This window comes from Magallana gigas, chromosome 2 (genome assembly GCF_963853765.1).
Source record: "Magallana gigas chromosome 2, xbMagGiga1.1, whole genome shotgun sequence".
In the NCBI taxonomy this organism is placed as follows: Eukaryota; Metazoa; Mollusca; class Bivalvia; order Ostreida; family Ostreidae; genus Magallana; species Magallana gigas.
In genome coordinates, this window is record NC_088854.1 from 15,057,647 (window position 1) to 15,071,173 (window position 13,527).

Here is a 13,527-nt window from a genome sequence, read left to right on the forward strand (position 1 = left end):
GAGCCAGATTTATAATATATAAATATAAATTTTAATATTGTTTTTAAAAAAAGCATTCCTAGAGTATGGCATCAGCAATACATGTCCCCAACCGTCACCCTAAATGTCGTTTATAAGCTAAATATGTTGGGGTTTTGTTTTTGTTTTTTTTTTTTAGAAAAATCCTTGAAAGATTTTTTTGAACAATGCAATTGGAATTGATTTCTTTTTGTCAGCGTGCGTCGTCTGTAGTATGTCGTCTGCTAATAATTATAGATTTTTAACTTCTTCTTGAAAACTACAAGAACAATTTTTACCATTTTTGGTTTGAAGCATCTATAGGACAAAAGGATTCTAAATTAAAAGGATTCTAATTATTATTTGCGTTCTAACAGGCGGGACAAATAGGCAAAAGAAGGCCAAATTAAAAAAATCTTCTTCTCTACTCCCAAAAATGTAAGGTAAAAAACTAAATACATGGTGTAGACGTCCATTAATTCCGCTACCAAAATTGTGAAACTCTTGGCCCTTAAGTCGGGATTCAGACCCTAGGACGGGGTCAATGTCGCCATTTACTATTAGTGACCACGTATTTAGTCTAAGAATATCATCTTATTCACTCCAATTATGATATATTTGAGAAAAACTAAATGCATAGTTATGATGTTCATGAAGTCATCTACCTTAACTGCGAGTTTCATGGCTCCTGGGTCAGAGGTTAAGCCCTAGGGTGGGGCCAATGTAGCAAATATAGTGAAAATGTAATAAATTCTAAAAAATATTTCTCTTTTCTCCCATGGTTATATATTTTAGAAAAAACAAAAGCATGATAATGCTTTCCATAATGTCCTCTACCAAATGGTAAAATTCATGACCCATGGGCCAAGGGACCAAAATTGCCCTCTAGTGAATATTATTAACCTTTGAAAATTTTGAAAATCTACTTCCATATCAAGGGGATATAAACTGAAAGCATGGTGATGGTGTCTATGAAGCCCTCTACTTATATAGTAAAGTTCATGATCCCTTAGACATGGGGTTCAGGCCATGAAGTAGGGCCAGTATGGCCACATGGTGAAAATGTAAAAGAATTCTATAAATATTTTTTTCTGTACTTTTAGGTCCATGATGTCATCTTAAATTGTAAAATTCACTGCCTCATGGACAAGGGTTCAAACAATACAAATGTGGGTAACCATCAGAGGAATCTATTTAGGGTTTTGATTATAAAACGAAGCTTTTGAAAAACGCAAACATAAGACTCCGTTACAGATCCATCTACGAGATATGGTTTTCAGGTAATCGTCAGTTCAAAGGGATCTCCTGTTTACAAAGTTTTTAATATAATTCTAACAAATATGTCAACTTAACAGAAGAAGATTTTTTTTAAATAATAAAATTACAAAACTGCCAATTTTTTTCATCTGAAGAGATATTTTTTAGGATACAGACATTCATTTTGTTTATGATGTAGTTTTAATAGAAAAAAATGTGCAATTTTCTATTTTAGAAATCATAATTCAAAGGCATTAGGCACTGCCTCAAATGGTGAGTGAAGATATTTTACGACTGTTTACTCGTTTCTTAAGATTTCTTTTCGAATGATATTCATGTAAAATAATTTTTATAGTATATTTTAATTACTAACCTCAATATTCCTATCGTGCTTTCTTTGCTATTCATAACATTTATTAAAAATGACAGGTCAAAAACCTGCGTATTTTGATACGAGTAACCGGTCAATCGGTCGGAAGGAAATGTGATTAATTGATTAGCAATTGTATCTTGTAACCAAACATTCAAGTAGCCGTTGATGGTTGTTGACTACAAAGCTTCCTTAATCTAAATAAACATAGGGCATAACCCTTTATTTTTCAGAATATCATATCTAAATTAAAATACGAAATGTGTATGAATCTTAAGAATTTGTTGTATAAGTATAACAAATTAAATGCACATTATTATATTGTATATTTTGGGTTACATTTTTGATAGCTCGAAAGAGTATTCCGGGCTAGCAAAGAGGAATCTTTTTCATTCTTATTGTTTGCAGGCACGTAGCATCGTTTTTGAAAGGGGGGGGGCAGACTCATCCCAAAATATCTTGACAAGCAAAAAAAAAAAAAAAAAAAAAAAAGGGGGGGAATATAAGGAAATATAAACTTTCCTAAAATCTTCAAAATCCTAATCCGTGGGGTGGGGGTGGGGGGGGGGGGGGGGTGGGGGGGCTGGCGTTGTATATCACTTCAATTTCCTTATTTTCATATCAATTTTTTACATACTCCCAGAAAAGTGGGGGGGGGGGGGGGCAACTCCATGATTATTCATTTTTTTATATGTAAATTTTAACATATTTGTTACTGCGAGAAAAAGTGGGGGGGGGGGGGCTGGCCCCCCCTGATGCTACGTGCCTGGTTTGTACTTCAGGTGAGACACTTGTTTTTATATTGGTTAGTACGATAATTTATTGAAGATAAAAATATATCTAACATTTAACAAAACTGGTATTTTCCAGACTCACACAATGCGTTGTGGCTCACGTGATATACTCACGTTTACCCATTTACCATACAGATAAGATGTAATAGATTATATAATAAATACCATCTTCATATATTCCACGTGTCTTCATTACTTAAAAACAAGATCAGTCGAACAAGAGTCACGTTAAATTAATAATATACTATATAGTCTTTGGCGAATTTGAACGAAAAAACACATAAATATACATGTAAAAGAAGTTCAATTGAAATCATTGACATCTTTTTATACTCGGAGAAATTAACATGAACGAAAACAATAATCGTGCAGAATTGGAAATGTTGACATTCGGAAGTACTTGGGACATCTCACATAGTTTTTTAACGTTATCATTTGGGTGCGTTCCATGTAGTGTGCAAAATCCCCCTAGACTTTATTTTTGGTTGTGGTTTTTCATTGTAGTGTATGAAGCGTAGTTGGAACACAAATGTATTTATGATTATCGTAATAAGAAAACAACGATGGAATCAAAAACTTGGGACAGAGTATATGTAATTCTGATCGAGTTAGTACAATATTTCAAATGATTTTTGAAAATTGTCATAACCGAATTTATATTAAAAAGTGTCATGTTGGATTTCAATTTAGGCATCTTATTTCTGTTTAAATACACTGATCAATTATACGTGATATAACCACGTTTCCACGTCATTATGTGCATTGCATAACTGCATGTATACAATATTATAATTACATGTGGTTGAAGTCTATTCTCTGACTTTTAACCACGTGACGTAATGAACGTGGGAACAAAACGTGAATGAAATGGACTCACGTGAGATAAATTCATAGCACGATACGGAGTGTTCACGCATGATAAGCTACTGTAACATGTTTGTATAGACCAATAGACGGACGTAGTAGTATCGCATGGACAAGAATTTGATACGAAATTTGGAAAATGTGCTTTTGAATAACTTAAAGATGATTTAGAATGAGTTTTTTCCTTGAATTAGATCACACTTTATGATAGTTACTACCAAAAGGGTGTAGGAAGACACCCCCCCCCCCCCCCATTCCGCAAAAATGGAATCTGGATTGGGTTTTGTGTAAATGGAATCCTATCAGATTTTAATTTTTTGTGGAGAAAATTGAACCCTTGAGCAAAATTTTACGGGTGACAATTTTGAACTATAATAAGCTTATTGACGTTAAAATTTAAGATCAACCTGAAAGGGGTCTAAACATAAGCGTTCACTGGTTCCGACACATTTACACAGAAAAATTATGTAGGCCGTATAATTTGTCCACGTGACAATTTGCATGTACACGGGTGTATTTGTAGAGCGTATGTAAATGATTGCCATAATAGAATTACACGCGTTTCTGGATAAAAAAAAAGTAATAATACTATAGTTTTACTAATTAACACTACTGTGTTTTAGGTCAATGACTGCAGTACAAGAACATTTGTTGGTTATTACGTAATGTCACGTGTGCATTGCTACATGTAGCTTAATTAGATAAACGTTTGTATCAGTTATGTAAGGAAAATGTTTTTCACGTGCACGAAAGTCAATTCCAGAAATAAATGAATGGCGGCTGTTTGTATAGAAGCTGATGCTAGAGGATGTATCGGATTAATATGAGACCAATAAAATTATTGTTTGTCTGGTATTGCCTTCCGCCTCATTGAAATGTCCCCTGCAGATAAATTTTTATTATTTATATTAACCTAACCCCTGACTCCCCGCTGTTATTATTTGATATTTTCAAATACACTAATTCATGAAAATGAGGTGGGTTGGGGTTTGAGAGTCGTTGGAATCTCGGATTATCTATACCTTAGCTCCAGGGGCAGAAGCACGCAAAATACACACACTCAGCCTATTTCTTCAAGTGTCTAAAATGCCCTTATTAAAACATCGAGCGTAAGACTGCACAAACACAATATTTTCATCAAAGACGTTTAAACATACAGGTGTCCAAGATTCAATGATTACAGTAATAATATGCTTGATCAAAGCTGAGCTCTACGTTTCCCATATAAAAATAAATTTTAACACAAAAATAAGACCAGCAGGTACAAATGCACATGAGGAAAAATTGAGAAAAACATGAGTTTTCTTATACCTGTCAGCATGTTTGAGTATTGGATATCTAACAAAACTCTTTTTTTTTCAAAGACACAAAGAGAATCAAACCTAACCGATTCATTTCTTAAGAAGCCATTACACTTTCCAATAAAGCCGATGGTGCATTGCAACTCGCGCACTCGTGAGTGGGTGCCTTTGTCAACATCTCCCTCCGTGTATAGAAGCTTAAATTGTGTTCAAGCCCTATTTTGACAACGTAGACTCTATATATATTTCTTGGCAGAACGCTCTTGCTCAAATCAAAAGCGTGGATACAGATCCATGCAGTTTGCAAAAAACAAAGCGTTCTAATGGCATGCGACTATCCATGTACGGGGCCTTCAACTTTGTCGCGGGCAAATAATCTCGAGTGGAACATAAAATAAATTCTTTGCACTCTAATCCCAAACATGTTTGTTGCTTTGGACATATAATTGTTTTAGTTGTTGATAAATTAGGATTGGGCGCATGTTTTTTGTTTTTTTTTTTGGGGGGGGGGGGGACGTCCTATACTAGGTACATGTATTTATTGGCCACAGAAAACAATTTTCAATATTCAGCACAATGACAGTTTCATTGATATTGACATGACAAGTTCATTTTTAATCATCTATTGCGGCGATCAAAATTTCTATCAACATAGATTTTTAAATGACGTCTTTATTTGTGTGTGTGTGTGTGGGGGGGGGGGGGGGGTTAGCGTAGTATACGTATAACTTCAATCTTCAATACCATTTAATTTCCTTCTTTTCATTACAGTTTTTTTACATACATGTACTCCCAAAAAAGTAAGGGGGCGCTTCGGGATACTTCAATTTTTTTTATGGGTGAAAAGAAAAACGATGTTTCAAAAATGATGCAAGAAAAAGTGTGGGGGGGGGGGGGTCTGACCCCTCCCTGATACTACGTGCCTCGTGGTCATGACTAATTTTGAAACCCCCCTCCCCGGTTCCGACGCCTTTGTTAATACATGTACATATGTTTCATAAAAAAACTTTTATTGTGTGACAAAAGGGGGTGGTTTACATGTCATATCTTTTAAAAACTACATGCATGTATGGTTTTAGACAATTCAACGTTTACAACCTTATTCTATGACTAACGGCGAAACCTTTGGAATCCTTTTTTTAAAATTATATTATGTGCTATACATTTTACTCAACAGAAATTAAGTGCCTAGACAATTGTTGCATTATATGTGGTATCACAGCTATGTCTACGTACAGCACCATTAAACGATTTGAATAGTTCGAGTGCTCAGCAGACAACTCAAATATCATCGTACGACAAATTACTGGACAGACACGGACAACAGCACCCCAGCAGTCCGCCGGGCGCTGGCTGTTTTCTACCTGTCTTTGCTGACTGGGAGAACTTTGAGTCGTCCCAGTCGTAGATTTGTAGAAGAGAAACACGAGTCCCGCGTAAAGCGACAACGAGGCGGTTATCTACGACGATTACGTTGGTAGGTTTGACGTCGACGCCGAATTCGTACGTATTCTCCACTGGGGTGGATAGGTATTCCCCTTCCGGTGAGAAAACCTGAACTCTGAAGTTATTGGCGTCTGCCACGTAGATATTGTCGTGTTTGTCTATGAATACACCTTGTGGATAGAAGAACTCTCCACTTTGAGAGCCTTGTTGCCCAATCACGTGAAGAACTGTGCCGTCATTTTTGTGGATTTTGAGCCTATGGTTCCCACTGTCCGAAACAACTATGTCGTCTCGGCTATTGACAGCGACGTAATACGGCAATAAGAAATGATTCGAACCACTACCTCTTGAGCCAAATTTGAACGATGGTTTCTTCCGTTCTGTAAAGATGTGGATATTGTTGTGTTGCAGACTAGAAATAATGACTTTCCCCATTCTGGACACACAGATACCAAACGGGTTCTCGTATTTGTAGAAGGAGCCGTAAGAGGCGATGACGTTGCCCTCGTATCCATACTCCCTCATTATAGCGGAACCAGCGCGGCTGACAGCCAGTAGGATGGATCCGTGAGCAGTGACTACAATATCACGAATGGAGCAGTCACACACGAACCCTCCACGATAATCCCCAGATTTTGAGTATGCAAGGACTTTATTCAGACTACAGTCAGCAACCAATATATCCCCTGTCATTGAAGAGTATGTTAGACCCGAGATGTGAACCAAGCCATCTTGGTCCAAGCCAAAGTGACCAAATGTCTTCAATAACCTTGGGGATCCCGGTTTAGTAAATCGCACAGAGTATTTGTCCGGTTGAAGTAAAGGCAGAGACAAGTCTTCGTTTCTTTGATGATAACTGTATTCAAAACTACCAGATTCGGTGTTTTGGCTACTTGAGTGGGTAACAGTGTCTTGTAAACTGAGGATAAAGTGGTTGTCGGGAAATCCATACACTCCATTTGGAGGGATATACACAAGCTAAGAAAAAAATAAAATGTACTCAGTTCAACAAAATCGTTTATAAGTAAAAAGTAAACAAAATTAATTTGCAATGAAAGTCAATATATCGGCCTCACAATGCTGTCAAACTACTACTTATACATTTGATTCTAGTATATTTTGCAGAAAGCAAAGACTTGGTGAAAAGCGGCGCCAGCGAGCATCTTGATTACATTGTAGGCCTATAATTATTTTTGCCTCTTGCATGGGTATAACTACATGTATTTGTACATAAATCAACACTTAAGTACTTGAAAATCTTAAATTTCATTTTCAAGCATTCTAATAAAAATATGTAGACGGATAAATTAAGATTTATACAGAGAAAGTTATATGAATATTCCATTAGTAAAATTGTCATGCATGTCTTACACATGTAAATTACAGGCCCGAAGATTGCAAAAGCGAAATTTTACAGCCCCCTTCCACAAAATAAACCCAATTAAAAAACACTCCAAAAACAAAAACAACAGTTATATTGTTTTAATCAAATCTTAGTAGTAAACAAGTAATTTAAGACTTTTTAATCATTCTCCCATACAAAGATACACACATGGTTTTTTTAACGTAAGTATTTACATGTTTAAAAAATTTACTTACTGTGCCTTACCCTCAGTTAAGCAGCCGGCCCCACCCCAACCAATACGGACCTTTAGATCTAATTCTTATTCACATATTGATCAGATGTATTATCAACAAAGAATGTTCAAATATGTCTCACTCTGAAATATTTAATTAAAAAAGAAAAGAAAAAGAAATTGAATACCTGTCTACAGATGGGACAAGGAAACTGGCCAGCTGACTCAAATCTGCTGACAATATAATCTCTCAGACAATCCTCGCAAAAGGTGTGCAAACATGGCAGAGCCTTTGGCTTTTTGAAATGTTCCATGCATATTGAACAGGATAGAAATGTCGTCTCTATCTGTCCTGCAACTGAAGAGTTTGCCATGTTTTCTGGATATTACGCATTGTACACTGTTTTGTGTACCGTAGAGAATCATAGGCACATGATCAAAGTGTTCTATTTTTAGATGGGTGCGTTGAGTTGGAATATCATATTTTCTACACGGCCTATGGGTCATAAAGGATTGTTGTTGAATTAACTCATATTTTCTATAATTTTGTGAAACGTTTTACCTATAGTTTATAATGTCTAAATATATTTTTGTCCATTACTTTTATTCATTTCAGGATTTTAATATTCCGGATTTATCATACTCATTTTGAGTTTTATAATTAATCGGGGTTTTTTGAGCGTTTTAGACGTGTTACTCCAAATTTCCTCCAACCAGCCGGTAGACATAATAAACGGGTATTGCTACATGTATAGTTACACTCACTGTATACAGTGTATGATAACTTGTCGTAAATTATATTATAAATTATATTATAAAACTGTAATTTTCGTATTTTATGTAACAACTGCTGTTCTATTATACATAGTATCGCATTCATATTAATTTTAGATTTATAACCGCTAACGTTTCAACATGTTCAATATGGGTTTTTTATTTTAGAATGGCATCTGCATCTGTGCTGCAGCGTTTGACACAGCGCGCTAAACAGGCAGAATCTATGATAGCTGCCTTGAAGCAGCAAATTGAAAACATCAGACAGAATGCAGGTTTTCATTATTTTTAATTAGACATGAATGTATGTTCAAAAGGGGTTAAACAGCTGTTAAACAGGTTGGGACCAATCTCCCAAATGGGATATAATAGCCCGTTTGGGATATAATAGCTCAAATGGGATATAAATTTAAAGTGCAAAAAATATTTTTTTTTTATTTTAAAATTTTTGATATAAATCCGCATTAATGTGAATCAAATGCAACAACTTTTGGTTAAGAAGTTTTTCTATATGTCTATAGTTTGTAAGATTGATCCCCAAGAAGTATTGGATATACTGAGGGATCAATCTCCGTAATAGTACAGCTACAGAAAAAGTTGTTTACCAAAAGTTGTTGTATTTCATCTATTCTAATGCGGATTTATATCAAAAATTTCAAAATCAAATTTTTTTATTTTTTGCACTTTAAATTTATATCTCATTTGGGCTATTATACCCCAAACGGGCTATTATATCCCATTTTGGAGATTGGTCCCAAACTGTTAAACAAGTTTGGACCAATCGCTTAGATGGGTTGTAACAGCCCATTTTTTATATACGTGTACATTTGTGACACAAATTTGAAGTGCACAACAACAACAAAAACATTTTGTATTTTTTTTTATAAAATCGTTTAAAAATCTTTATAAAAATTATCAAATGCAAGTACTTTTACAAGTTTTCACTGCAAGAAAATCCCTAAGAATTTTTGATCTACTGAAGGATAAATTTACGGAAACTGGTAGCCAGTAAGAGTGGTTTTTTTTATTGTATTTATTGCATAAATAATAATTTCCATTTCTTGCATTGTAACATTGCATCCTGTTTGGTATTTATATCCCAAATGGACTATTAAAACCCAGGTGTCCAAGTAGCATACTGGACAATGCACTCGCTTCTCAGTGCTGTGACCCGAGTTCGATCCCCATGATCGACAGTGGTTGTATGTGATAGGGTATGGCAGTCACCTGCTTGGACATGTGGGTTCTCTCCAGGTACTCCGGCTTCCTCCCACACCAATGACCCTCTTGCGCTAACATTTGTGCCAACAAGAGATATTAATATAAGTTGTAGAACTTGTTTATCAATCATTGTAAAATAAAGAAAGTTCAGGGTTTTTTTAAAACCCAGTTTGGCAATTGGTCCAATCCTGTTGAAGACATACATTTGTTATAAATGATATTTCTACAGTGCTACCATTACAGTAAACACAGACTACTTACTGTCTTTGTCCGTAATAAAATGGATTCATTTGGTGTTTTTTTTTCTTTGAAAAAAATAAAAATATCAGAATAATCACTATCAGATTGATTAGAACCCTCTTTAACGATAAAGTTATTTGAATTTTGATTTGTAACTTGATTTCATTGTCTTGACCAAATATACTGGTTAATGTGTCATTGTTTGGATTGCGGAACAATGTAAATATGTACCACGCAATTCACACAGTTCAAGTGAATGTAATATTTATTAATCATGTATACATGTACATTGTATCCTAATTATACTTTCAGCCATCACTGTATCTAAACCTGAGGAAGGGAGATTAAAGTCAGAAAATCAGAAGTTAAGAGCTGAGGTGGAAACATTGAAATCTCAACTGATTTTGGCTGAAATAAGGAATGGAGGTAAGATCTTATTAAAATGAATAACTTATATCATCAAAGGCAACTAGATTGGTTTTGTTTGGTAAGAGTTCAAAAAATGGAAATTTTGTTACAAGTATGATAAGATTTATATGAGAAGACAACTCAGTTAATATTAAAATGCTTCTTTGCCAGTTCGCTTAGTATTGCACGTAATATTTACATTTTCAGTAAAACAAGTTAACCTACCTACAAATAGGAGTGTTGTCAAGGCAGAACCCCCCAAAAAAGAATCGGCAGCTCCCCCAGAGGTCAAACCAGGGGTCAAACAGGCACCTGCTGCTGGTGACAAACCAGCTCAGAAATCTGAGAAACCCGACAAAAAGGAGAAGAAAGATAAAAAGAAACCTGCAGCTGAAGGGGGTAAAGATTTTTGTAGACTTATTTATTTTTTTGGTATTTTTTTTTGTATGGTTTAAAATATTATACCCAGTTTGCCTTGGTAATGTATAGCAGTAGGTTATTTTATTTCCAAGTGTTGAAATTTTAATTCCTTTTTAGCCCACCTGAGCTGAAAGCTCAAATGAGCTTTTCTGATAAAAATTTGTACGTTGTCTGTCGTTGTTATTGTTGGCATTGGCGTTCTTGGAAACTTTTCACATTTTCATCTTCTTCTCCTGAACCACTGGGCAGATTTCAACCAACCTTGGCACAAACCATCACTTGGTGAAGGGGATTCAAGTTTGTCCAAATGAAGGGCCACACCCTTTTTAAAGGGGAGATAATTTAGAATTATTGGAAAATTTGTAGGTATTTTTCAAAAATCTACGTCTCAAAAACTATTAGGCAAGAAAAGCTGTACGTAAGTTTTATTGAAGCATCCTCAGGTAGTGTAGATTCAAGTTTGTTCAAATCATGGTCCCCGGGGGTAGGGGGGGGCCACAATGGGGATGAATTTTTACATAGGAATATACAGAGAAAATCTTTAAAAATCTTCTTCTTAAAAACTATTTGGCCAGAAAAGCTCAAACTTGTGTGGAAGCATCCTCAGATAGTGTAGATTCATGTTTGTTTAAATCATGGTCCCTGTGGGTAGGGTGGGGCCACAATGGGGGGATGAATTTTTACATAGGAATATATAGAGAAAATCTTTAAAATATTCTGGGAAAGTTTTCAGTCCAAAAAGCAGTACCATAACTTATGTGAAAGCATAGGTTGTGCAGATTAAAGTTTGATCAAACCATGATTCCCTAGAGAAAAGTTGGGCCAGAAAAAGGGGGGGGGGGGTGGGTTATATAGAAATAGAAAAAAATCTTCTTACAGATACAACAACAAAACAAAAGGGGCTTGGTATTTACCATAACAATATGTGGATAAAAATCGGCAGATGAGCAAGATCTACAGTACTTAGTTGTATTTATATATATATAAATATTTTGATATTGATACTGTAATGCTAATTTGATGACAGTTAAGGCTATTGTTGCTCTGGTGAGCGATGTGGGCCTCTTGTCTCTTTTTGTTCTTTGAATTTTCTGATCAACATGCCCATGATTGCTGTTTTTAAGATTTTGATTTTTACAATGATTATTCTATCAAGATGAATCATACATGTATTATCAAGTTAAAAATAAATGTGTTCTTCTGCTTCTTTTATTTACTTAATTCTATCCATTTATAATGAAGATTTTTAAAAATTACTATCATACCTATTACATGTAACCGTGTAGTTATCAATAACTGTATTTTCGACTTGTTTAGAATGGGACACCTCCAGTTTGTAATGTGCTTTCCTTCAATATAAATGCTGAAATTGATCATAACTTTACATTCTTTATTGTCAATAATTTCTTTGTCCAGCAGTGATGCACGGTTGGTTTTAAAGCATCTGCTTGTGATCTTTGAGTCACGAGTTGGAGTGTAAATAATGTAAATTTTAGGATGGAGATTACATTTAAGATTTGAAATACGTCTTCCATATTAACAACTGTCAGTCCCATTCAATCTACTGGTATAAAAAACCACATGTAATGTTAAAGAATCCTTTCCCTTTTTTTTGTGTAGAGCCAAAAGCCAAGAAAGGTAAGAATGAGCCTGTGGGTGAGGAGAAGCTAGACGTGTCCCGCCTGGACTTCAGGGTGGGGCAGATAGTGGACGTGAAGAAGCACCCCGACGCTGACACCCTGTATGTGGAGGAGGTGAACCTTGGGGAGGGGAGGAACCGCACAGTGGTGTCTGGCCTGGTTAATCACATACCTATAGAGCAGGTAATGGTATGACTAATGGCAGAGAAAGCAGATACACATACCTTAGAATTATCTTCATTGCTAGTGTGTTGATTAGAGTAATCAAATATTTTTAAATAAAAGGGGGGGGGTTACTGTAACTATGAACAGCCATTCATTGGTATTTTGAACTATTATTATCATTATAATTTTTGTAATAGTTTATCTATAATATAAACATTATTTTTGTTGCCAGATGCAAAACAAGATAGCAGTATTCATGTGTAATTTGAAACCAGCCAAAATGAGGGGGATCCTTTCGGAAGCTATGATCATGTGTGCTAGTACCCCCGAGAAAGTGGAGATTCTGAATGTGCCTGCAGGTTCTGTGATAGGGGACCGGGTCACCTGCAAAGCTTATCCAGGTACATGTAGATCTTCATTTGAAACTCTAGATAATAGTGTTGATGATTAAGGGACGTAACCTCTTTCTACATTAATGAATTTATTCAGGATCTACAAATCGAACTGTGATAGTTATCTCTCATATCAAAGGAAGGTTGTTGTTTTTTTTTTTTTATTGAATTGCATCATCTTTCCATTCAGTAAAGTACTAATTTTGGAATTCTTTATGAATTAACTTTAAGAAAAGTGCATTTTAATATTCATTGTGTTCTAATAAATCAATGAATAATCCATTCAACCGCATTGTCAGTCACATATTAAAGTCTTAGTTTTGTACATAACAATCCAATATTTAATTCCTAGGAAATCCTGATGCTCAGCTGAACCCCAAGAAAAAAGTGTGGGAAACCCTGGCACCTGACCTGAAGGTCAACAAAGAAAAGGTGGCCGAGTTCAGAGGGGAACCGTTACAGATCGAGGGCAAGGGTGTGCTGACATCGACTACTCTGAGTGGCGTAAAAATTAAATGACTTCTACATCTAGCTATGATATAATCATTGTCAGTCTTTAAGTCAGAAACATCTCTGATAATTTATGACAATTTTGAGAGGATCATGCGCAATCAGAAATACACACAATAAATGTTCTGAGTTTTGAAATTTTTATTTCTTT

The 13,527-nt window shown here is 35.3% G+C and overlaps 2 protein-coding genes across 3 annotated transcripts; one reads left to right on the forward strand and one right to left on the reverse strand.

Annotated features, from left to right (window-relative positions):
• Positions 1–5,574: 5,574 nt before the first annotated feature.
• On the reverse strand, positions 5,575–8,058 carry LOC105346014 (tripartite motif-containing protein 2). Its single transcript, XM_011454462.4, has 2 exons — positions 7,795–8,058; positions 5,575–7,007 (listed from the first exon to the last, which is right to left on the reverse strand). Exons 1-2 carry the CDS (start codon positions 7,978–7,980, stop codon positions 5,865–5,867), a joined length of 1,329 nt encoding a protein of 442 aa, XP_011452764.2. The 5' UTR covers positions 7,981–8,058; the 3' UTR covers positions 5,575–5,864.
• Positions 8,059–8,210: 152 nt separating this feature from the next.
• On the forward strand, positions 8,211–13,514 carry LOC105346015 (aminoacyl tRNA synthase complex-interacting multifunctional protein 1). 2 transcript variants are annotated; one of them, XM_011454463.4, is made up of 7 exons: positions 8,211–8,343; positions 8,549–8,655; positions 10,154–10,267; positions 10,457–10,648; positions 12,290–12,492; positions 12,707–12,875; positions 13,219–13,514. In XM_011454463.4, exons 2-7 carry the CDS (start codon positions 8,550–8,552, stop codon positions 13,383–13,385), a joined length of 951 nt encoding a protein of 316 aa, XP_011452765.3. In that variant the 5' UTR covers positions 8,211–8,343; position 8,549; the 3' UTR covers positions 13,386–13,514. The 2 variants fall into 2 exon arrangements, with proteins under 2 accessions (XP_011452765.3, XP_065931280.1); XM_066075208.1 differs by lacking the exon at positions 8,211–8,343 and adding an exon at positions 8,359–8,381.
• Positions 13,515–13,527: the final 13 nt, after the last annotated feature.

Excerpts from the sequence above, each read along its gene's own strand:
- LOC105346014 (XM_011454462.4), bottom strand. The coding sequence starts at position 7,980 with ATGGCAAACTCTTCAGTTGCAGGACAGATAGAGACGACATTTCTATCC. Across the intron at positions 7,008-7,794 it reads CTTGTCCCATCTGTAGACAG|CTTGTGTATATCCCTCCAAA; the intron begins GTATTCAATTTC and ends TTTTTTTCTTAG.
- LOC105346015 (XM_011454463.4), top strand. The coding sequence starts at position 8,550 with ATGGCATCTGCATCTGTGCTGCAGCGTTTGACACAGCGCGCTAAACAG. Across the intron at positions 10,649-12,289 it reads GAAACCTGCAGCTGAAGGGG|AGCCAAAAGCCAAGAAAGGT; the intron begins GTAAAGATTTTT and ends TTTTTTGTGTAG. Across the intron at positions 12,493-12,706 it reads ATCACATACCTATAGAGCAG|ATGCAAAACAAGATAGCAGT; the intron begins GTAATGGTATGA and ends TTTTGTTGCCAG.